The sequence below is a fragment of the Mastigoproctus giganteus genome, chromosome 2 (genome assembly GCF_048544385.1).
Source record: "Mastigoproctus giganteus isolate SK-2022 chromosome 2, ASM4854438v1, whole genome shotgun sequence".
Lineage (NCBI taxonomy): Eukaryota > Metazoa > Arthropoda > Arachnida > Uropygi > Thelyphonidae > Mastigoproctus > Mastigoproctus giganteus.
In genome coordinates, this window is record NC_143576.1 from 83,136,713 (window position 1) to 83,162,395 (window position 25,683).

Sequence of the window (25,683 nt, forward strand, 5' to 3'; positions counted from 1 at the left end):
AAGAAAGTCAAAAGAACAATACGAAAATTCGTCAACAAAAAGAAGATCAAAATCGGATTCAGCATATGGATACGAGAGTGAACAAATAGTCTGGTAGAATATAAAATTCATCACCAGTAAGGCAAGGTGTCCTCTGAAATATCTGGAAGTAAAGAAAGGATTAATCAAAACAATTAATAATCTTCCTGGCTAAAATGTACAAGAGGAAAATACATTTAATTCATTTTTGTGTATTTTTCTCTAGAGCTGATGTACATGCTGCAAGAACTCAGAAACCAGAAGTAACTCAGGGAGAAATCCTACTCACTGTGCTTAAACTTGGTTAACTGAGCCTCAATTGAAGATGACTTTAAAATCTCCGGTCGATAATCGAACCCTGGCCTCTCCAAACGAATGGCAGATGACGATGTAACGTGCGGACTAAGCTATTACGGAGGACCTATAGCGGAAGCATTTTCCTTTTATTGGTAACACATTCGCTAGTTCAAGGAGGACCCAGTCCAAATTGGCAGGCCACACACTATGCAGAAATTCCAGCTGCAGGATCAGTTCATCAGAAATAACAGGCTTCCTGCTGATGACAACGGTAAAAGAAAAACCCTGCTGTCCCCCACCAAAAACAGCAAACTTGGACTTCAAGGAGAAAGTGCGTCCCAGGCCACAAGAATATTGGAGATCATAGCTCCCTGCACTAGGCCTGGAGAAATAATTACTATCCTGACAGTAGACCAACGTTCATTCTCAAAATCTTAATAGAAATGGATGTGTGTGTGGGGGGGGGGTGCAGGGTAAACAAGGCATCTTATATGAGTAGCTAAACAGTGTCTCTTCAGAACAACCCTGCTCTACAGTTAGTTTTAAGAAAACTCAATTTTCCACTTGATAAGATTTAATTAAGATTTATGAGAAATTCAGGATAGACATTTTTTTTTTACCGCAGTCAGTCCCACTTAAATTAAAATGGCTACTACTGGTGACGGAGGGGAGCAGAAATGTTGCCACTGAGAATTTATACTTTTGTACAATATTATATATTCAAATTGTGACCGTTGCTGCTCCACACTAGTTCATTTGAATATATGAGGGGAAGTACTCAAAATGGTTCCATAAGTTATGAAATGCCAGATAGTAATAATATTTCCCTATATTGTTAAAAGAGCTGAAAAATCGCACAATCTCTAATTTTTGGAGCGCAACATTTTCAGAACAAAAAGAATTTTTACCAATGCTCTACAGCACAAATTGATTCAACCAAATACGAATGTAATTATTCAGAAAATGTGCGTATACACATTTGCAAGTTGCATTAATAAAAAATTACTGTTAGATATTAATACGAAAGTCTTAATTACCTGGTGCTCACGATGCAATAATTAATAAAGGTGTTAGCCAACTAGTCACGGCAGCAATGACTACCCTAAGGATGGGGAAACGAACGTTTAAAACGCATGCGCTGCACCAGTCATAAAAGTATGCTGGATGTTTTGTTTGAGTGCAGGTTTTTTCCACTTATTCCTCCCCCACCCCGAATTACGAGTTAAATGTGAAACTGCTTTTTTTCTGCTCATGTTAGAAATAGCAAACATATGAGCGTTTAACGTATTTTGATAGTACGAAAACTGTGAATACAAGAGAGTAAACTTTAAATATATTAATTTATTTATTCAGTTGGAGATCATAGTTGGAGATTACAAAATAAAAATAAATCTATAACAAGAGTAAATTAGATTAAATTAATTCTATAAAAATGAACAGAAATTGATCAAGGCGATTAGCAGGAAAAATTCTAAGGTCCATTTTGAGCTCCATACATCCCAGGAAGAAAACAGCATTCCGAATTGGCCCTGTCAGTCGACGAAGTGGGATCTCTGGTTTGTAGAGCTAATCAACCATGGAATCTATCGTGCTGCGTTAGAACTGAACCACGGAGGTTTCAGGCAGGATTTCTTTTCAAAACATATTTTACTTAGGTCTATTTCATGAATGTTGCAGAAATTGATGGTATTGGAGGGGGACATGTATAAAATACATGTTTGGCTTTGAAGCGCATTTCTGTATATAGTGTAGTTGTAATTTTGGCCACTTCTTTTCTTCCTGGTGCATAGGATGTTGTTAATGTCGGGGGCATCCAAAGTGTGTGTAAACAGCTGACTAAGGATTATAATATTCCGTTTAACAATGAGATGTTTCCACGGTGGGATGTTCGGGTTTGAGAACAGTACCGCCTTGGAGATTGCGATGGGCTTCCTCGAGGTCCAGTTCAACCATCGCAGGTACCAGTATTCTAATCCAAGGTGACGTTTCAGGTAGGAGGGCGGAGCAGATTGACAAAATCACTGATGCGTACATAATGACTGGGACGATACATCTCTGGACATACTGAACGATTAGATTTGTATAACAAATATACTTTTATAAGTTTTTAAAACTACAGGTATATAGGTACACTGCATTCACATAGACGGTAATTCGATGTCAGTATGAATAAACGTCGCGAGTTAACCCACTTGGAAAGAGGGATGATACTGGATGCCCGACGCATGGTTCATACTACGTTATAATAAAAATACATAATTATTATTTCTGTAATAAAGATGAGTTACCTATCTTTACAGTTAAGAATGAGCACTCATAATAGCGCGCGTATTTCCGTAATCACTTTGTAAATCAATCTAACTCGCGCAAGCAATTTGATTGGCATGGTCGCGCTGAATGCCAATCCAACGGATGTCTGTAAAACCACGACAAACAGACTACATAGCCAACTTAAGTTTAAAATAATGTTAACAAAATAATATTCTCATTTCAAAAAATTATTTTTTTAATATATTGTAATCTCAGGTAACTTTTATATATAAGGTCAAGTTAAGGTTGTCTTTCACCACAACACTTTTGTCTCTGGATTCTTGTTCTTTCCGCAAAACGAAACCTAACAAGTCGTTATCATCAAACAATTACGATAATCAACTTATAATAACCTAACCTTCGATTCCATGAATTAATTTTCTTTCCTAAATATGCATCTTTAATACTTCTAAGTTTCTCCCGTTCTGTGAATTGAAAATATTGAGGACTATAACACCACAAATCCACCATTTGCACAATCGACAGATCATACACTAACGGAATCCTAGTTTGTTGTTTGTTATTTAGGAGCATTAGCAACTAAGGCCATATTGCTCCGGGGAAAAGCGGTGGCCATTTCCTGACCTTTCCGCATGCTCCGTGTTTGGTGGTCACGGGCTCGAACCCCGGTCTAATCAAGAAGCGTGTGCTACGCACTGCTGCTCCTGCCCACCTGGCTAGGGAGGCGCCGGAATGCTTGTTCCGGGCTGTAAACACAGCGTAACCTTTACAACGAATGATTTATCAAAATTGTGTTCCCTTGTAGTGGAGAAAATAAGTATAGCAACATGGAATGTACAATGATGAGAATACAAGTAAAATTTGATAAAATGTAATAAGCAATACGATGGGAAAGAAGGGAGAAAAATAATGTGCATTGTTCTTTTGATGAGCATTACTTTTCCTGGTAAACTTCCTCAACGAGTGCTTCCTTTTCTTCAGATACTTATTGGATCGTTCTGTTGTTTCGTGGTCTGAAACATTGCTGGTAATACTCTTTGAACGCAGGTAATAATCTGAGACGTGTTTTTTTTTTTTTTTTTTTTTGTATCGAAATGAAGATTCTTCCTTGCTAGGTTTACAGATCGATACCTACATGCTTGAACACACTGCGCACGCCGTCGAATCTGAAAACGATGTTACTGTATCACATGGTAACCATAACGACAAACTGGAAGCGAAAGACGAAGACGATTCTAGCCGAAAAAAGTAAGTAAATACATATCAGCATACCCTACATTTGACGAGTAGCAAGCGACGCAAGTTAAATTGGGCGCTTTCTTCGTATCACTAAAAACAATTCTGGAAAATCAGGCAAAGTTAATTTCTGAAATTCATTCTTCAAAATAAGTAGGAATTAAGAGAAGGAAAACTGAAGAAGAGAAGGAAAACTGAATGTAGATTTTCATGATTAAGAAAGAAAGCGTTTACACTTAATATAAGAAATAGTTTATCCAAAGTTTGTTATACGATAGATGAAATTACTCGCGATTCCTTATTAATTTGATACCTGGCAACGCGACGCTTTTCACCGCTTGACAGGTATATAGGTACACTGCATTCACATAGACGGTAATTCGATGTCAGTATGGATAAACGTCGCGAGTTAATCCACTTTGAAAGAGGGATGGTACTGGGTGCCCGACGCATGGGTCATTCTATCGCGGAGGTGGTACAGAAATTGCACTATCCCCGTTCGACAGTATCAATGGTGTATCTGGAATACGCCATTCCCGGAATAGATCTCATTGTGGGCAGAGAAAGGTGGTGGATGAACGTGGCCGTCTCGCATTGTTTTAGCCAACCGGAGAGCGACAGTGGCACAAATCACCGCCGACTCAACAAGGGAGGTGCCAGAAACGTCTTCACCAAGACCGTCAGGCGATCATTAGCCGCAATAGGTTATGGGAGCCGCCGACCCACCAGAGTCCCTTTGATAATACCACGACACAGGACTCTATGCTTCAACATCGGCACTAGACCTTGGATGATTGAAGGCAGGTCTCATGGTCCGATGAGTTCCATTTCCAGTTATTTAAAGCAGACGGGAGGATGCGTATCTGGCGGAAACCGCACGAAGCTATGCACCCGTCATGTCAACAAGGAACTCTTCAGGCAGGTGGACGGTCGGTAATGGTGTGAGGCGTGTTGAACTGGCACAAGTTGGGACTTCTGGTACGTCTAGACGCATCTCTGAATGGTCCAGGTTACGTGTCCATCCTTGCAGACCATCTGCATCCCTTCATGTACAAGCCGACGGGCTTGTACATTGAGTGAACAAGTCTTGGTTTTCACTTTTAATTGACATTGGCTAAACGTGATCATAAGATATGCTACAAGGAGTTACTCATCTTTGAAAACTTGCTTATTTATCAAAAATAATCAAAATAAAGCGCAAAATATTTGTAGATAATAAATCGAAATACAGGGTTGATTTGATCCGTGTTTTGTATTGGTTCAAATAAATTGATTAAACGCGTGCCTCATACACACCTAAAGAAACTATGTGAGTTTTCTAATGGCAGCGCCTAATTTTATTTATTGCATGTTTCTATCTTTACATAAAGGCCATACAGAAAAAAACCATAGCAAATTATCCCTCACAGACTGAACAACCGTGGCCAGAAGTTAAAATTTTCCGTTTATACTGCGGTGCGATCAATGTTAGAGAGCTTGCGATTAACCATCAGCGCACTCTATTGAAGAAGCTGTTGGATAAAGAAATAATTCAGCAGACAAAGGTAGTCATGCGCGGCAACTGCTGGCTACTGTTTCGACGAAACTTCAAGCAGATCCAACGTGTTTAAACTGATGGTCATTCGGATCCCTGTCGTTTTCTCAAAACATATCCTCACTACAGTAAGGGACCGCAACAGTGGACGTAGGCTTGGGCAGACTTAATATACAAAATGTGATCGAGAAGTTCAGTAAGTGCAATAATATTTCGGGCAGATCTCCTTTGAAGTAAACTCTTTGACATTATATATACCGATTCCAACGTTTCTATAACTTCTAGGAGCATTCCTAGTAAGACTTCTTTCGGAATTACTAATAGTTCCTGTGTCGCGTTCTGAAAAATTTCCTCAGTCGTTAAAAATCTGTGTCCTTTCAAGGGAGCCTTAAGCTTGAGGGGGGAAAATTCACGAGGAGCTAAATCCGATGGATACCGCTGATGCAAGAACCAATTCCCTAAAATCTAATTTTCAGAACAGTAACGAGAAATTGTCGTAGATTAGTATTCCGGTTCACTGTTTGATCACGAAGGACAAATTAGTAACGAACAATACCCTCTCAGCAAAAAAACACAATAAGCATGGTATTCACATTCGATCGTTGCTTTGTTACTTTGAAGACAGTCTTCCACTGAGAGGATTGGGCTTTTGTTTCCCGATCACAGCCATACACCCACGAATCGTCACCAGTAATGATGACAGAAACAAAGTGTGACTCAGGAGAGGCAGATTGACATGCGAGCCATGCAAGAGCTCTTTGCTCTCTGTGATCACCAGTGAGGATGCGGGCACAAACAGCTGTAACGCGTCGCATTCCCAAATCTTGGGTTAAAATTGATTTGCATGTCTCACACGAAAATATTAAATTCATTAGCAACTTAGGGGATAGTTAAACGTCAATAACTCCCAGTCAGAATAATTGAATTATTGACTTTTGAAGTCGAAGGTCGAACAAAACGAGGTTCATCTTTGACGGAAAAGGAGGGGCCTCTTTAAATTTGTGAACCACCGAAAAGTTTTTGAACGGCATATTCTTCTTCTAGGTAAGCTGTTTTTAATTAACATTCCGTGGATTTCTGTTGCATTTTTCCAATTTTAAACAAAAATTGAAGAAAACTCGATGCTCAGTAGAATCACTCATTTTAAAATGCAACAAACGCATAAAACATCTATTTAACACGCACTGTTCTGACTTCTTGTATTGATTGCGGCCTCCAGGGTTACCCTAGTTCTGACTGACTGCAGATAAACTGGTGATTCGTGGGTTACTATATCCAGATGAGTCAAAGAACACGTTTCTACAAGTCGCAACTCGGCACGACGCCGCAGTTTCAATGTACGAGTTCAGTCCCTGAACTTAGGCCTGGGGTAGCTGAGTGGTCAAGACCAGAGTGCAATAAGCACACGCGTATGAGTGGAACGTGGTTCGGGCACGCGTGACTGCTAAATATAGTTAACGACTGCATTCATAGAAAATAATTAAAACATCCTCTGATCTAGTGGTCATGCTGGGATATAAATAAGAACATTTTTTTTATTACACCTCGTACTACGCATACACATAGCAGAGCATCTTCGAGATAGTCGCTGCGACTGGATAAAAATTCTTGAAACTATATGAGACTTTTTTAGTGGTCCAGTAAGCCTCTAGTTTCTTGTAATAGTTGATAATGATCTTTCCCTTAGATGTAAAATGGTGGTGCACTTTCTTCAGAGAGGATATTTCCCTTATTAAGTAAATTCCGAACTACTTGGATCTGAATTTCATCAATTGTTATTTTAAAGAACTTAGCCCATATTGCGCCATATATAAATATGTCTATAAATTGCGTGTGTTCTGTGGTCGATTTGCCGTTGTTGGACGAAAAACCAGAGTTTCCGGGAGGGAAACCATGCTCTTCTCGCCGGAGACCGACTAACTCAGCAGCGTTCTGAAAAACATCCATAAAAATTCTTCGCATCATTCACGGATTCGAACTCGGGTCTTTCCATCCGGTGCGGGGGAGGACAGTAATTATTACAACTATGCTACCTACGAGGGCAGTAGTAGTAGGAAAGTGGAATATAAAATAAATACATCATATAGAACATAAAATACTTATTTTAAGAATGCAAATTAAATTTGCATTCTTAAAATTGCGTTAGAAATTAAACTTGCATTCAAAATTTTCATTATGAAAATGCAAATTACACAAAACATAAAGATTCTAAAATGTAAAAAACAAGTAGAAAATAAATAATATAAATACTAAAAGATAACCAAGGAATATATACACTGAGTGATCACTGAATTATGACCACCTACCTAATACTACTTCGTAGGTCCTCCTTTTGCCCTCAGTACAGCAGCTATCCGACGTGGCATTGATTCAACAAGATGTCGGAAGCGCGGGAGGTATTCCAACCAAGCTGTGTGTAATGCGGTCAGCAATGCAGGTATGGAGGTGATTGGTGTATCCAGACGCCTGATATGCCTTTCCATAGTGTCCCACAAATGCTCTATGGGATTGATATCGAGGGAGTTCGGAGGCCAATCGATATGCTGGAAGTCACAACTGTGTTCCTCAAACCATTCCTGCTCATCAAGTGCCCGATGGCTCGGCGCATGGTCATTTTGGAAGACACCATCGCCATTCGGGAAAAAAAAGTGTAACACAACGGGGTGTACACAGTCAGCAAGCAGTTGACGATAGCGGAGACCAGTGATACGTTGTTCCACATGCACCAGGGGTCAAAGTTCCTGCCAGCGAAACATGCCCCACACCATACAACCGCCTCCACCGGTCTGCATTTTTGATACCATGCATGATGGATCAAGAGCCTCATGTTGTTGACGCCAAATCCGTACACAACCATCCACGGTGTGGAGTAAATAACGTGACTCATCCGACCAGCACACCTTCTGCCAGTCTTCTAACGTCCAACTTGCATGCTCTTTGCAACAGGCGAGTCTTTTACGCCGATGAACCTTGGTTAGGAGAGGATGCCGTAGGGGTCGTCTGCTAGTATAGCCCATAAGTGCGAGCGTGCGACGCATGGTCATTCCAGATATTGTTCTGGGTTGGCCCATGTTGTATTGGGTAGTCAACTCTTCAACAATGCTGTGCTGGTTCGCCTGTACGAGTCGTCGGACCCGGCGTTCACCTCTAACAACCTTTCGCTGACCTTTGCAGTTTTGCCGTCGGGTCGTTGTTTGACCATATTTACGCCAGTCCTGATACACTTTAACTACGGCGGCTCTCGAACACCCCACCAGTTCAGCCGTTTGGGAAATCGAGGCACCAGCTCGTCGAGCATCCACAATCTGTCCTTTACCAAAGTTCAATAAATCCTTCTTTTTACCCATCACGCTCGGAATTTTACTACCTACTGAACCACTGACACCTTATCTATGCTACGTAGTCGACTAACTCCGCACTCTCGTACCTCACGTGGTCAACGGGTCGCATTCAGTTTTCATAGGGGTGGTCATAATTCAGTGTGTATATATATATATATATATATATAGTTTTTATTATTATTCTTTTTTTTTCCGTTCCGAGGGTTTGGCGCCCTTTGGATCATGGCGATCAGGGCAACTGCCCAATCAGCCAATCTATCTTCTTGAAAGCAAAGAAAAACAATGTCCCATCTGCTTTAAAATAATTCTAAAAAAACTACAGTATACACTATCACTAAATTTAACGAAGACATTCGTGAAATAAGGCAACAAGAACTTCTACAGTTTAAAAAACAAAACATCTATTTTTATTCTCTGATTGCATTTCATTGAGTTGCATCGATGGAAGAACACGCGGTATAGTTATTAAGGGAAAAGTGCCTGATTTGCATATTTTTTTTTAATGTAACCAGTGGTAAAATTTTGTAAATTTATGCCGAAAATAATGTTGCAGGCACTCGCATTTTATATATACATCTGCTTATCAAACTGTGGAAGTGCATAAAGAGGAACCTTGAGCTGTTTTGGATTGTCAACACGATAAGTTTATAAATCACCATGCATTGTTATTTGGAAGATAACTTGCCCTATCAAAACCTTAATTTCGAAATACAAGCTTATTTTGGCAAGGTATAATAATTAGGATGAATAACAACACACAAAGATGTATAATCGTTGGAAAATACAATCATCACAGAAGTGATAAAATACACACGTGTGGAGTGTTTGCCACCCCTGCAAAAGAAACAGCAAAATTAAGTGTTTCATCACACGAAATATCTCAGAGGCACTTTATGGTGAGTAAACCATGTCAGCCACTTGATTTAATCTTTATGCGACACAGAATCGGAATTGAACTTTTCTTCTTCTGCAACAACCACTGGAGAGGAATCCTTGATTAGTCCTATTTCCTTTCCCAGCCATTTGATTTTCTCGATGATCTGCTGTTGCATCAGGTTGATACACATACTGACAAGGGCCATGCCTATCAATATGAAGACGCAGGTGCCCAACATCTTCAAGGTACTCACTACAGGAAGAAAACAAAATCAATGAGAAGTCAATACAAAAATCTGACAGCATTTTTCAGTAATCAACAGTTATATAAAAAACGTTTCGCTTAATTATTTTAGATATATGCTACAAACTAGTTGATGTGCCCTCGCGAGTAGCACAGTAGACATAATCACCGTCCCCTCATACGGGGTGTAAAATTCTCGGGTTCGAATCCCATCAATAACATGAGAAAATTTTATGTACTTCTTTCATAACGTGGCTCACTTAGTTCTCAGTCGAGAGTTGCAGAGTTTTATCTCACAGAAGTTCGTGCTTTGAATTCAACAAATAGGCAAATCGACCACAGAATACACTTAATTCACAAACACAATGCGCTATTTCCTTTAACTTCAGTTCCTTTGGGGCTTAACACACAAACCAATGTACCTGATTTTTGGCCGTCGGGGAGGGGGGGGAGTCAAAGTATGCAGAAATATCTGATACATCAAAGGTAAAGGTAGACCGCAACCATTATCAATCCACTGCAGGACAGAAGCCTCCTGAACGATTCATGTTCAGGGAAATGCACCATAATCTGCCACGCTGGTCTAGTTCGATTGGCAGATCGACAGTATTTAGAAGTCAGGGGCTTAAACCCCTGGTCTACTAAAAGATCGTGTGCCATTGCACGTCCGATCCTGCCCACTCGGTTACGGAGGCCTTTTCGGATATACCAGCTAGTATGCAAATAGTACGATCGGTGTCCTTTTACAATGTATGGAAATAGCGTGGGTTCGAATTCCGTAAATAATGAGAAGAATATTTATGGGCTTTTCAACTCTAAAATGAAGGGAATGAATCAGATTTTTCCACTTGATATCGATGGTTCGACTGTTGATGATCCTGCTCAGATAGCAAACAAACTTAATGAGTATTTTGCATCTACATTCACACATATTAAGGACAACCGACCCATGGCATTCTTAAAAGTGCTAAGCAAACTCCTAGAACACCTCCTGCGAAACAGAATCGAGCAACACTATATAAACTCAGGTCCACAATATCCGAACCAGTTTGGCTTCCGAAGGGGATGCTCAGCTGTAGATGCCCTAGAGAACATTACCAGAGCTGCCACAACAACAAATAGAAAGTATTTCCTCATTATTGCAGTCGACTTTGGCAGGGCGTTTGACACTCTCTAGTGGCCAAGCGTCCTCGGCAGACTCCGAGAGGCTAACCTGCCAACCAACCTCTACAAGTGCATCAGTAACTACCTCACAAACAGATCCGTCACAGTCACAGCCCCGTACTGCTCCGTAACCAGACCTGTATACAGAGGATGCCCACAGGGCTCCTTACTTCTCTGGAATGTGGTCCTAGACGGCTTCCTGAATTTAAACCTTGGAAATGCCAAGTCCCAAGCATATGCGAATGACCTGATTCTGACGCTAGCTGAAGACACCAGAGCCCAACTAGAAACCACCGGAAAACGGGCACTAGCCACCCTGCAAGAATGGGCCAACCATAACTTATCAATATCATCAACAAAGACATGCTCAGTATTACTTCAAGGGACCCTAAACATTAGGAGACCTCTCCAAATCAAAGTGCAAGGGACCACAATCAAATTAACAACTGAGCTGAAACACCTTGGCATCATCTTGGACAGGCACCTATCCTTCACTCCTCATATCAGCTACCTACGCAACAAAATCAGACGGTACTCCTCCCTTATTGCCAGAGTTACTCGCAAAGACTGGAGCCTAAGAAAGAAAAACCCTCGCCCTCCCTCTACCACAAATCTGTCTTCCTACCAATCATCGTGTATATGGCTGGAGTATGGTACCACAAAGCAACTAATGCGACTAACAGACAAAGGCCCGACACAACACAGCGCCACATTCTGCTCACCATCTCCAGAGCATGCAATACAGTCACCACCCATGAATTCCAAGTTTTAATGGGTGCCCTCCCCTGAACTTGGAAATAGTTCGCTGTGGTCTCCTCCACGACCTTTCCAAGGGCAACACCAAGGTTTTACAATGGATCCGAGAAATGACATCAAAGAAGAGAAGAAGAGGCTCACCCCCACACCTACAGCAAACTTGCCAAACACGCTGGGAAAACTCTCAGAATGGCACAATAACTCGGAAATTCATATCTCAGGTACCTGCCGTCTATACAAAATATCCACACTGGCTATCACCAGAATTACTAACCACCTATCTGCTCACCGGCCATGGTGCCATCTGACAAAAACTGACTGCCTTTGGACTCGATAACACACCTCTCTGCCACTGGAGATACACAGAAACGTGGGAGCATCTTATGCACCACTGTGAATTATACGAGGACCTACGATGTCGCCTAATCACAGAAACACAATACGTATTACAAAACTAGAAGCATCATGCTAGAGGAGTATAGCTACAAGGCGCTAACTAAATATGCGCAGGACCTCTTCGGCCGAAGAAGAACCTTCCCTGAGCCACAACCATAAGCAGTGAAACCCTGCTGACGCATCAGCCCAAAGAACGCTCTTGCCTACATAAAATTTCAGACAAAAAAAACTTAATAAATATGATCTTTATTGTAAGGTTCCTAGGTACACGCAGGTACTCTACCTTTACAAACCCTTCACGGCACTAACCCAGGGGTTAAGAAGCGGCAGAGATATCATCTCGCCGGAAATGTAATAAATACATAATAGGATAAATAAAAAACATACAGCAGATTGAATTTTGTTAAACATAAAATACAATAATAACAATAATACATCAAATTAAAATAATAAAATAAATTAAAATAACACATGACAGTTTTCTTGAATTCAAGTTTCCCTGAAATTCTTGCCGAGCTGGAGCGATCTTACATCAGTTGATGGTTGTGGAACACAAGTGCAGATCCAGGATGCGCCGTCTGTACTTTTTGCCATCGACGATTTTGCACAGGTCGGCGTCCAAGGACTGAGCTAGACGGAGCTTCTGATAAGGGAGGAACCGATATTTAAAATGTAACTTCGACGGAAGAGCAAGAAGCTTGGGAGTGGAGCGGAGTGCTGGTTGAGGGATTCTCCAGCACACGGTGTCCCAAATGTTGGGTGCTGAGATTCTTCCAGTGATCATTTTGATGGTGAAGATTAGTCTTCTTTTGTTCATTAAGGCTGTGAATTTGGTTAAATTCAGTGCTTTCGCCATCGGTGTTGTGTGAAGTTGTGGTGGGAGATGACACTTCCAGGTAGCCCACTTCAGGAGCCAGTATTTCGCGGCGTTCAATGGTTTGATTGTTGTGTCTGCGGCCGAACCCCACAGCTCTACCCCATACAATAACTACCTGGAAGAAACCCCACCTCATTACTCAAACTCCGCACCCGATCTTCAAGGAGCAGGTTTACCCGCAGTCCCAAGCACAATGCAGGCTTTGTAAAGAAAACGATGACTACGCCACTGACAACCAGGAACAGCCGTTCACACAGGAAGAGCTTCAGAGCGCTGCTGCGCAGATAAAAACTAGAAAATGCCCGGGCAAGGATATGCTTGAACCGGAAATCATTAAGCGTGTTGTGGATTTAACACCAGTACTCCTGCTTCGACTCTATAACTGTTGTCTGAAACAGGGGTACTTCCCCAAGGACTGGAAAATTGCCAATACAAAATTAATCCTAAAAAATCCTAACAGAAACCCAACTCTTCCGACCTCCTATCGGCCCATTGCTTTGCTGTCGGTCTTGAGCAAGCTCTATGAAAGACTTTTATACAAGCGGATTCAACAGTATTACTCCATAGCAAACCTAGAGGCAGCAAACCAATATGGCTTCAGGCCGGGACTGTCAACAATCGAAGCCATCAGGAACCTTATAAATACTGCCAATTCATGCCAAAGTAAATATTTCCTGGTGATCGCTGTGGATTTCGCTAGGGCGTTTGACTCTCTCTGGTGGCCAAGCGTCCTTGGCAGACTCCGCAAAGCTCATACGCCCATAAACCTTTACAATACTATCAAAGCTTACCTGTCCCAAAGAAGAATTGAAGTCATAGCGCCCTTCCAAAGGATAACAAGAAATATCCATAGAGGATGCCCGCAGGGGTCCGTTCTTGGCCCCCTGCTTTGGAATATAGTCTTCGACGACTTCCTTGACACCAACTTGGGGGAAGTAAAGTGTCAAGCCTTCGCAGATGACCTTGCACTGATGGTGGCTGCAGACTCCAGGGCCCAACTGGAGATACAGGCAAACCATGCCCTAGAGATCCTACAACAATGGGCGGAAGAAAACTTCCTACAAATTGAACCGACAAAAACAACGTCGATCCTTCTCAAAGGATCATTAAATATCAGAAGACCCCCGCAAATTAAAATAAAAGGAAAAACGATAAAGTTTACCACCCAAATGAAATATCTAGGTGTCATCCTTGACAACAATCTCTCCTTCCAACCTCATCTCAAGCAACTAAGAATAAAAATTAGAAACTACTCTGCACTGGTAGCCCGTGTTACAAGGCGCGACTGGGGCCTGAAAAAGCGAACACTCTCTCTCTACTATAAGGCTACATTTATACCAGCAATCTCATATGCTGCTCCAATTTGGTTCCACAAGACAGCCATGGCCGTAAATAAAAGAATTCTTGATTCAATCCAGAGATCAATCCTTCTAACAATAACCCGCGCATGCAGGACTGTCAGTACGCATGCGCTCCAGGTGCTGGCGGGGGTTCTCCCGCTGGACCTGGAGATTGTCAGGTGTGGCCTGTCATACTACCTATCTAAAGGGATGCCCGTCACATTCATGGGGTACACCATCGAACTTACAAATGACAGAAAGACAGAAAAAACCCGATTATTAGGGCATCTAAAGCAAGAGTGGCAAACCCGCTGGACAAACAGTACCAAAGGAGAAGTGACAAGGAAATTTTTTCCGGAAATACACAAAGTGTACCCTAAATCACCGCCTTGGCTCCACCCAGGACTGCACTCCACTTACCTCCTGACGGGTCACGGCCCTTTCAATGAAAAACTTGCAGCCTTTCGGCTTGTGGAGGACCCACATTGTCCATGTGGGGAACGCGAGAGCTGGCAACATTTGATGCACCAATGTCCACTGTACGACGACCTACGCGGAATCTTAATCACCAGACTAACTTACTTACCTCAGGACCAGGAACACCATCTCCTGGACAGCTTCGATGAATATAGTGCGCTCGCCAAATTTGCACAAGACTTATTTGCAAGAAGGAGAACACAAATTGCAATCAATAATGCACGCCATTAGCCCAGGGCTCCCTGCAGATGAGCATCCAAACTGAACCAGACTATGGCCGTTATGGTGGGACCTCACTCTCCCTGTCTCCTAGGATTGAACATCCATTGCAAATGATAGACGATCCGACACCATATATGCGGACTCCTACTAGACAATGATCTCTCTCTGGACGGGACTCTTTCTCCCATGTGCGACTCAATGACTGGACCACATGACCACAGCAGCTCTGCTTCAGCACGCCGCCTGGCGTTCTAAACTGGGCACCTTTGCCCAGTTCACTTTTAAAACCCCATCCCTAGGCAGGGAAGGGGAAGAGATAGGCCTCTGTCTCATCCCCTCCCCTGTCCCCCCCTTTCCTCCCTGGTGGGGCTTGCTCCACTGACACTCCTGGGATCGCCTTCTCTTTCGTTCCCATACTTCTATCTGTTCCCCCCAATCTTCAGTCTTCCCCCACTCTACCTTTACCGACCGTGAATGTCCCACTGCATGCTGCTAAATTTCAATGTAAAAAATTAACCTAACCTTCATTTAAAACCTATCTCGGCCTTACCTAAACCTCTAGCGTCTACCCCTTTTTTTTTTTTTTTTTTTTTTTTTACATAGGTCCTAGCCACTGAAATCTCAGGAAATTAGGTGGCAGGGCCTGCCAGAGTAAATAATTGTAAAACTGGTGTACCTGGTCTGCCTCCACGGGGCCAAGTGTGGGCAACGTTGGGCCTCAGTAGGGGTCCAGCGGCTAAATGACCAGATGAACAACGGTACACGACAGTACACATGTACAATATCCACACACTTTTAAATCTCTGGCCTCAACAGTGTTCTGTTTCACATGACAATGTATACTACGCGGAGATGGGGGAAAACCCCTGGTGCCGTTTGACACGAATACACTTTACACTTTACTCAAACTCCGAGGGAGAAGCCTCTCACCTGGACTAGACAAATCCACCGTGTGCAACACACAGAGGCACTCACCATATGGACTTGGAAGCGACAACCACCCAAGACGGTGCTTTTAGATAAAAATCGATGACGTGACCCGCAGAAACCGCGTGTGACAGCTCACCTACCAGACAAAGAGCGGAAACTAGACGCCGCTGGCAACGCAGTCGAGCAAGTCACCATTGAGACATCATCCTGCAAATGGCATATACACTGGAGACAACAACTTTAGTGCCAGAACCTGTGGCGACAGCAACACCAATGACAAGACAAACAGCAGATAAACTGCTGCAGAGCCTTACTGGCGATATGAGTCGGCTCCCTTGCTGAGCTCACTATTCTCCCCTATCTGGCGGGCGGGGGGTCGACGTTCTTCCTGTCTCTTCCCTCTCCGCTCCCCTCTTTTCTTTCTGGCGGGGCATGGGCATGCCCCACTGATATCTGCCTGGGTCGTCTTCTCTACTGACCCCAGATCTTCCTACCTTTTCCCCCCAGTCTTCAGTCTCTCCCCTATCTTTACGCCAGTGTACGATCTAACCCAAATTTTTAACTTCTCTAAATTATTTTCGCCAACTCCTCGCCACTAAATCTCCAGTGCACCCCCATCTAACTAGGAAAATACAATATGTACGTGTTCAACATACCAACCGGCGCGATATACATTTATTTTATTATTTTTTTTTATTATTTGTTTATAGGTCCTAGCCACTGAAATCTCAGGAAATTAGGTGGCAGGACCTGCCAGAGTGAACTATACACCATGAGTACCTGGTCTGCCTCCACGGAGCGAATGTGGGGCAACGTAGGGCCTCAGTAGAGGTCTGGTGGCTAAAGGACCAGAAGAACAACGGTAAAAGGCATCACACATATACAAAGTCCACACACTTTTAAATCTCTGGCTTTTCCAGTCAACTGGTTCACCCACAATGTAAGCTACGCGGAGATGGGGGAACCCCCTGGTGCCATTTGACAATAAACGCAATGTACACTTTACCTAAACATCCTGCTGACCGGGTACACCCTGTCATAGCAACGGTCTTCCCCTCTGGCGGTGCTGTCTTTCAGCAGGATAATGTGCCATGCACACCGCCCGGAGTATTCGAGACTGGTTCGGGAACATGAGGAAGACTTCCAGGTATTGTCCTGGCCTCCAAATTCCGCAGACATCAATCCCATCGCGCACCGGTGGTTTGTGTTGGAACAGCAACTCCGATCTGCTGCGTTTCAACCACGGACCTTACAGGAGTTAAAGGATCAGCTGGTTACATGTTGGTACCAGATACCACAAGACACATTTAGAAACCTTAGAGCGTCCATGCCTCGCTGGGTACGAGCTATTTTGGTTGCATGTAGAGGACTAACATCATATTAGGTAGGTGATCATAATGTTTTGGCTCATCGTTGTAAATCAATCACAGGGGCTCACATCTGGTGAAATGGGCTTGGCACACCCAGGGTCCTGAGCTGGATATCATCATTCATCTTTCTTGGTGATTCCCTTCCACTTTAGACTCTCTCTCTCTCTCTCTCTCTCTCTCTCTCTCTCTCTCTCTCTCTCTCTCTCTCTCTCTCTCTCTCTCTCTCTCTCCCTCCCTTTCTCTCTCTCTCTCTCTCTCTCTCTCTCTCTCTCTCTCTCTCTCTCTCTCCCTCCCTTTCTCTCTCTCTCTCTCTCTCTCTCTCTCTCTCTCTCTCTCTCTCTCTCTCTCTCTCTCTCGGATAACACAGAATTTTTTTTTTTTTTTTTTTTTTTGGCTCGTGCAGCAAAAGCCTCAGGCTACCTTGCACCATTTGGCTAATAATAATAATAATGTCTGGAATTTTTCATTCATATCGTAATCAATTTAGTTAAGTTCGTTTGCCTTTATGGTTCGTTTGCCTTTATACTGCACGTACTGAATTTCAAAGCATACGTGAGAATTTAAGCAAAATTCTTTTAATGAAAAGGAATTTTAACAAATTCCATTTACGTTTAATTAACTTTGGTATACAGTACTTACCGAATCTGTTTGTATTGTTATCAGTGAATGCTTTTCCTGGCACATAATCTCCAAAGCCTATGGTCGTTAGGCTTACAAACGTAAAATAGCTAGCACTCAGGAGATCCCAGTTTTCAACAGAAGAAAATAGCACACCTCCCGCCAAAATATAGAGTGAGATGAGAATGAGATTTAATAAGATGGGAACAGTGACCTGACAAAAAACGAGGGAAAAAATAGCATGTTAGTTGAACGTTCTTTCTCAGAAATTATATTCACTAATTTCGATAAAGTGTGAACGTCATATGCACATTAGTGAATATAATTCCAGACATGTTTATTACACTATATAAAAAATTTTCGGCAAGCTTTTGTTTATTTGCATTTTTTTTTTGTTTTTTTTTTTTTGGTGTTTCTTTATGAATTTGAGCATGCTGATTCCGAATATACTTTAGTTTTTCGATAGCATCAATAGTTTTCCCAAAAATGAAACAAAATAAATATGAAATAATACTGTTTCAGATTTATTAATAATATTTAACTTATGTACAAAACAGAGAATTAATCTTAGCTAGAAGTAAACAGTAAGATAACAACTCACAAATAAAAAAGAAGAAATCCTCCGATTAATAGAAAAAAAAATTATAAACTATATATTTAAACGGCTTTGTCTTTTATTTGTGTGATCATTCGGAGCCAAGAACAAGAAATAGCCGTCCATCAGTGTTTTTTTTTTTTTTTTTTTCAGAGCAGTAGTTAAACTTTTAGAGGCCCAAGCCCCAAAATCGCTTTGGGCCCTTTGTAGGTCCAAAGTGATTTTTAGGCCAATTAAGTGTAGACTCCCAGCAAGAAAGGGCCTCTAACAAGTGCGAGCCCTAGCTAGCGCCTTTTTATTAGTACAACCTTAGCTTCATCCTAACTTCCTTGCTATCCCTTCCCCACTGATTGTATGTCCACATGGGGGAGAAATTCCAATTACTGTGGAATCGGTCCCCAGTTCCGTTTCACGAACATCGCCAGATTTCATCTAAAAAAATTTTTTTTTCGTAATCTTCAATCGTAATTCGTAATCAATTCGTAATCTTCAAATGATAGAGTTATCACACAGTTTATTTGTCAATTTCACTGTTAATGTTATGAAGAAATTTGCCATCCACTACAACGCGAAACGACTGCCAAGCATTACCCCTCAGCATCAGTCATTTTGTCTTCAGAAGCCAACATCTGCTTTTAATTTGTGAAATAAAATGTCACCTCTTTCCTTTGCATCAGACAATGCTGGAAACACAAATTGTATGTGCTTGAAGGTGTTACTTTGAAGATCGAGTGCTTTAACAAATTGTTTGATCTGTCTCAGCCTGATATGGAGTGGTAATTTACTGATGAAAAGCCAGCGTACTACTGTAGTTGCTTATACGAGAGTTATAAAGCCGATATTCAATTGGGATTGTTCATCAGTACAATATGAATCGGTACAATGAACTTTCCATGTTCCAGCTTTATCGTGCTAGAACATGGAGAGCCCATTTTCATAGAACTGCCTGAGTGTGAGCACCAAGGATTTATCCGCGACGTTAGGGTATCAAGATAGCAGCATAATTGAAGAATAATACAGCATTATTAAAGAGTGACAATAAATATGCACTTCAGTTGAGTACGGGTTATTAATAATTTTGGTCATAATTTATTGCATCTATATTTCAATTTATTTTTTTTAACTTCTTATGGAGTCATCCACAAAAATATACAAAAGCGTATCACCAAAAGTATCAGGAAAAAGCCAATAATTAACCATGTTTTTTACATCTCCACGACAATGTCCTTCTGCCTGCGCTCCAGCAGCAGCGTTTATAATTCCATGGACTCCATGGACAAACAGACAAACCGACCGATGTAAAAACGCAATTGCAGACACAATACACTGAAACCTCATAGCCTTAGCATTCGCAGAGCCCACAGAAGCCTTCTTGGATAAACCCTACCAGTTAGTACTGCAAATCTGGACTCCTCTTGCCTGTTGACTCCAATACTTTTGTCTATTTCCCCCCAAGCCTTCAGTCTCCCGCCCACACTCTATCTGTATGCAAGCGAATGTCCCACACTTTTTTAAACATAATTACATTCGCCCATTAATATTTCTGGCCTTTCAAATCCTAGCGTTATCCCCACTACGCAATTATTCTCTTTTTTTTTAGGTTGCAGGACCTGCCAGAGTACTTAGTTAAAATACTGGTGTACCTGATCTGCCTCTACGGGACGAAGTGCAGGCAACGTCGGGTCACAGCAGGACTTCGGCGGCTAAATGGCTAGAAGAACAACGGTACAGAACATTACACATATACAATACCCACATACTTTTAAATCTTTGGCCTTTACAGCGTTCTGTATCGCAAGAGAACGTATACTACGCGGAGATCGGGGGAGGGAGCCCTGGTGCCGTGAGATAAGACGTTCTTGTATAAAACTTCTTGTCTGCGCGGTAGCACAGTGGTATTGTCACCGTCCTCTCTACACCGGGTGGAAAAGGTCAGGGTTCGATGACGCCAGAAAATTTTATTGGCTGTTTTCACTCCGTGGCTGAGTTAGTCGGTCTCCGGCATAGATAGCAAGGTTTTTTCTCCAGAAACTGGAGTTTTTCGTCCAGAAAAACGGACAATCGACCAGAGAACACATGCAATTTACAGATACAATACACATGGGTAAATGTAATTACTTACCGGGTGACCCTCATATAATAATTTGGTTTTAGTTTGTATAAAACTGCTTATTCGTTAGTGACCAAATACTTTTGGTAACACAGTGTATAATATTAATAACTTTTCATTGCTCTCTGAATAAAATTATAAAATGAGTTTCAGCTTGAAAACAAACCTCGTTGGTTGGCATATATTCTTCCATGCCCACAGTGTCACTTGACAAAGGTGGTAAACGGCCTCCTAGTTTCACCATCGATTCTCGCGAAAATTCTGAACGTCGTCGACGACTCCGACAGCAGCGACAACATACTCTGCTGTATAGATAAATGAAGCTGCTAGCCATGACATCACCGATATTTGCAAGGAACACTAGAGTTAGAGGAATACCAACTACGGCATAAAGAATGGTAGCTATTTTTCCCAACTGCGTCTCTGGAGCAATATGCCCATAACCTAAAATTATCAAAACAAACAGCCATCACCTCTACAAATAAGGCAAGGATAAACATTACATATTAAGCATATACTGTATTATAAAGATAAGAACTTCGTTAACAATTAGCAAAATGAGAAGATTTATTGGGTATTAGTAGTGGCAAATGGTATAAGCAAGCAAGCTTATAATGCATCAATTAAAAAAGGAGCGGGGTGTACGAGGTTCAATTTGAAAACAATTATTAGTTACATTATAAGGTATACAAGCTTATATCGCTTTTAACAGTAATTTCCATCGGATGCTACAGTAAACATAAAGCTGATAACATCAGTAAACTCTTTGTTGGGCGAGTACGTTGGACACAGGAAAATTTCTTTTCACAGAGCTGATATTGATGGCTAAATGGGTTCCTCGAAACGTATCTTTTAATCTTTGGAAATAGATGTCTGAAGAAACTAGATATCAGAAGAATACAGTGGGGGAGGAGGAGGTACTTCCATGTTCCCTTTTTGGTCAAATCTAAACTTGTGAGAAGCCGAATTATCTAAATGAAAAATTATATTAAATGTCGCAAAGTGTTAACATGGTCATATGTGTTTGTAAAATTTTCAAAAATTTAAACCATAATAATCCGTTAAGACCGCTGTCTCTTTCCACTCCGACTTCGTTTCATGCCGGGTGGTGTTGGAGTGGTCCGGGCATTTTTCGGATCCGGCTAAAGGGAGAGTTAAATTAGGGGATACATTTAGTTTGGGTTTAGTGGGAATATTTATTTATTTTATTTTATTTTATTTTTTATTAAATATTATTTAATTATAATTACTAATTAAAATTATTAATTAAATATTATTATTATTTAATTTTATTTAATAGTGCCTTCTGGGGCAGGATTCGCTTGTCTTCAGTTTATTAGAGACGGGATTTTCACCTGCTTGTACCCAGATTTGGGCTTCCTGGATATAGGTACTGCTGTTACAGGCGCCTCCGTAGCCAGGTGGGAAGGAGCAGCAGTGGTTAGCACACGCTTCTTGATTAGACCGGAGTTCGAGCCCGTTACCACCAAATACGGAGGATGCGGAAAGGTCAGGGAATGACCACCGCATATTCCCGGAGCAATATGGCCTTAGTTGCTAATGCTTCTAAAAACCAAATAACAAACAAACAAACACTGCTGTTACACTTTCTCCAGTGGATGCGGGATTCTTTGTGGTATTCTATTTCGCGCGATTCCCATCAAAAAAGAAAGAAAAAAAAAAGTATGGTGCGTTTATAAAAAATTGTATACGCTGCATTATCGAGTATATTCTTGACAGGAGAGATTCCGTTTTGACTAGGCGTCGATGAGAACCGAATCCTCCGCTAAAATTTTACACTTTTACTGATTGGAAGAATTTTCCACATACTAGCTTCTGGCTCCGTACATTTCAAACCTTGTTTCTCCTCCACTACCCACATACTTCCGGTATCGAGCGCCATAGGACACGTTCATATCGCGATACGACCTCTGGCCCTGCATCTTCGTGTCACAACGTACGTAATTATAGGAGACTGCTGCACCCACAGGACTTGCACTTCTTTCTATGGGTGCTGGAAATATTACATTTAGTTTGGTACGTGTATAGTTCGATCCGCCTCCTCGTGGTGTGCACGGGTACTGGGAAGCAGCCTTCCTGGTAGCAAAGCAACCAGAAACAACTAAACAACACACACACACACACACACACACACACACACACACACACACACCGCAAACATAACACTACCCTCATTTCTGGCCATTGTACGGAGTTTTGTATATCATCACAGAGAACCATGGCGGAGATGAACTAACGTTTAGGGGCCGCCTTGCATAAGACACAACACATGTCCATTATTTTATTTAAATCAGATTAAGGTTATTTATTTAAATCAGATTAATAAACTGTCTGCGAAGGCAGGGGAAAATATGCGGTTAGCAGTCACTTCCGTGTATAATTAAGTTATTGCTAGCCGTCCCGGTGTAGGAATGGCTTACAGGAATACTCCTTCTGCCCATTGTGCCGACTCACCCGGCGTTGTGACACGAAGATGCAGGGCCAGAGGTCGTATCGCGATATGAACGTGTCCTATGGCGCTCGATATCGGAAGTATGTGGGTAGTGGAGGAGAAACTAGGTTTGAAATGTACGGAGCCAGAAGTTAGTATGTGGAAAATTCTTCCAATCAGTAAAAGTGTAAAATTTTAGCGGAGGATTCGGTTCTCATCGACGCCTAGTCAAAACGGAATCTCTCCTGTCAAGAATATACTCGATAATGCAGCGTATACAATTATTTATAAACGCACCATACTTTTTTTTTTCTTTCTTTTTTGATGGGAATCGCGCGAAATGGAATTTATCAGAATTCCTGTGTTTGTAGGACGTGAAGTCGCATGTTTTATGCATCCCAAAGTATCGTCTTGGCGTATCTGACGCATCTTGTCCTGACGAAGTCTGGCGGTCCCAGACGAAACGGCACGCAAAATTGCCACCGACTCAGCCGAATGGTCTGAGGAACTGGACAGGCATTTGGAGGGAATGGTGTGATTTTTTTTTTTTTTTTTGGCTGATGCTGCATAAGCTCATACACTTGCAACAAGTGTTTCAGTGACAAAACTCCTATATTCATCAATAGTATGTAGTATACGAAGAGTAATTTGATTATACAATTATGTAACTCAATACAACGTAGGGGCAATTTTAAAATGCATTTGAACTGCGCTTGTGTGTGTGTGTGTGTGTGTGTGTGTGTGTGTGTGTGTGTGCGCCTTAATATCAGATTAATTTTGTATATTTTTTCAGAATTATTAATCATATCAAAATTCAAATATGACCAGGGGCGGCTCATCCATAGGCCCTGTGTCACTGCAGCACCCCCAGCTATTTAAATCTAGATATACAGTGAGCGGAGTTATATGAAATTTTGTGAAGAACAATGCAACGCAATGAATATTTTTATTAACAGAACCCGCTTATAGTATGTGAATACTCTATTGCCAGTAATCGTTTCAATAATAAACGAATAAAAACACGAAATCGTTTCCGACTTTGAAGTTTAATTAACCGTAGACCTCACTGTGCGCCAGGCAGTGAGTGACACATTTTCCATTCCAGTGAATATTTGGTAGTTGGTTGCCATTGGCAACCAGAATATTGGCAACTTGCCAATATACATTTTTTATAGGTGAAACGAATCAAAGTCACTGTAAAGCGCGTAGTGCATATTTCATCGTTGACCATAATGGGTGTGTAGCCACAATGTCGGTGTCTTTTTGTGATTCGTCCGAATTCCTATTAAGTAACTAAATAATATCAGTGTTAAGTCAATACTCAACAGTGTAATTATAGATTAATTGCGAATTGAGCTTGAACTTGGTAAGTAGAAATTATATTATGAGGTGATGTGTAAGAAAAACATTTCTACGACACACGATTTTGTGAAATTTGATTCGATCATGGCCTCCATGCTTCCCCATGAAGTGTTATTATTATCATCATGTCTACGGTGGCATCTATATCTTCCCGATGAAGTAAATTGCGTGACAGTAAATAAACTTCAGCAACTTTAGTTTTTCACAATTATCTCTCCAAGAAAAAATGCGATTAAAAAAGAAGGCCGCCCCACACCAAAGATTCACATTTCTCAGTGGGGAATAAGTAATAATAAGAAATATATTCGCATTTTTAAAACTAAATGGTACCAAAGGAAAAGCTGACTCACATGTTGTGAAGTTAAAAATGCATTGTTATGTTTTCTATGTTTATTGTTCAGAGGTGACTTAACGTGGACAAAAAGTGGCTTTACAAACATAAACAGAATGAAAGAAAAAAACTCTAAAACATGAGAGTTCGAAGAAACATATTGATAATTTGATTTCACTATCGCTTTTAGGAAGCATAAATATTAGTGAGGCCTTTCGATCTGCAAATTTAAAAAACTTTCGATCTGCAAACATAACAGAAAAGTTACCAAGAATCGTGAGGTATTATCTAAAATAATAGTCTGCATTAAATTTTATGGACAGTTTGAAATTCCTTTACGTGGACATGACGAAAAAGACTATTCTAAAAATCCAGTATTCAGAGGATTAATAAATTTTGCCTGTACATTAGATTCCAATTTAAAGAACCATTTAGGAAGTAATGCAGCATTTAAAGGCATTTCAAAAACTATTCAGAATATTTTGACTGTTTGCTGCAAATATACCAGGATGAAGTAAAAAGAGAAATTAAAGAAGCTTCATTCGTAGCTATCATGGCTGATGACACAACAGATTTTTTTAGAACATATACAAATGGTAATTGCTCTGAGATATGAACTGGATGGAGACATATTTGAGCGTTTTTGGGTTTTTTTTTTCACTCCGGAAAAATCAAACAGCAGACGGAATACGAAGTGCATTCTAGATCAGTTAGACATAATCCTCGAAGGAAATACTGAAAAACTGGTTGCTCAGACATTTGATGGCGCAAGTGTGATGAAAGGCAAGAAAGGGGGAGTTCAGGCTAAAATAAAAGAAGTGTACAAAAATGCACATTTTATTCACTGCTATGCACACCAACTGAAT

At 41.2% G+C, this 25,683-nt stretch overlaps 1 protein-coding gene across 1 annotated transcript; it reads right to left on the reverse strand.

Moving 5' to 3' along the window:
- Positions 1-9,620: 9,620 nt before the first annotated feature.
- On the reverse strand, positions 9,621-22,575 carry LOC150089375 (TWiK family of potassium channels protein 7-like). Its single transcript, XM_090389960.1, has 4 exons — positions 22,503-22,575; positions 20,839-21,116; positions 17,989-18,181; positions 9,621-9,826 (listed from the first exon to the last, which is right to left on the reverse strand). The coding sequence occupies exons 1-4, from the start codon at positions 22,573-22,575 to the stop codon at positions 9,621-9,623; spliced, it is 750 nt and encodes a 249-aa protein (XP_090246086.1).
- Between the last annotated feature and the right edge of the window lie 3,108 nt (positions 22,576-25,683).

Excerpts from the sequence above, each read along its gene's own strand:
- LOC150089375 (XM_090389960.1), bottom strand. The coding sequence starts at position 22,575 with ATGGCGCTCGATACCGGAAGTATGTGGGTAGTGGAGGAGAAACAAGGT. Across the intron at positions 18,182-20,838 it reads AATATATGCCAACCAACGAG|GTCACTGTTCCCATCTTATT; the intron begins GTTTGTTTTCAA and ends GTTTTTTGTCAG. Across the intron at positions 9,827-17,988 it reads TAACAATACAAACAGATTCG|TGAGTACCTTGAAGATGTTG; the intron begins GTAAGTACTGTA and ends TTCTTCCTGTAG.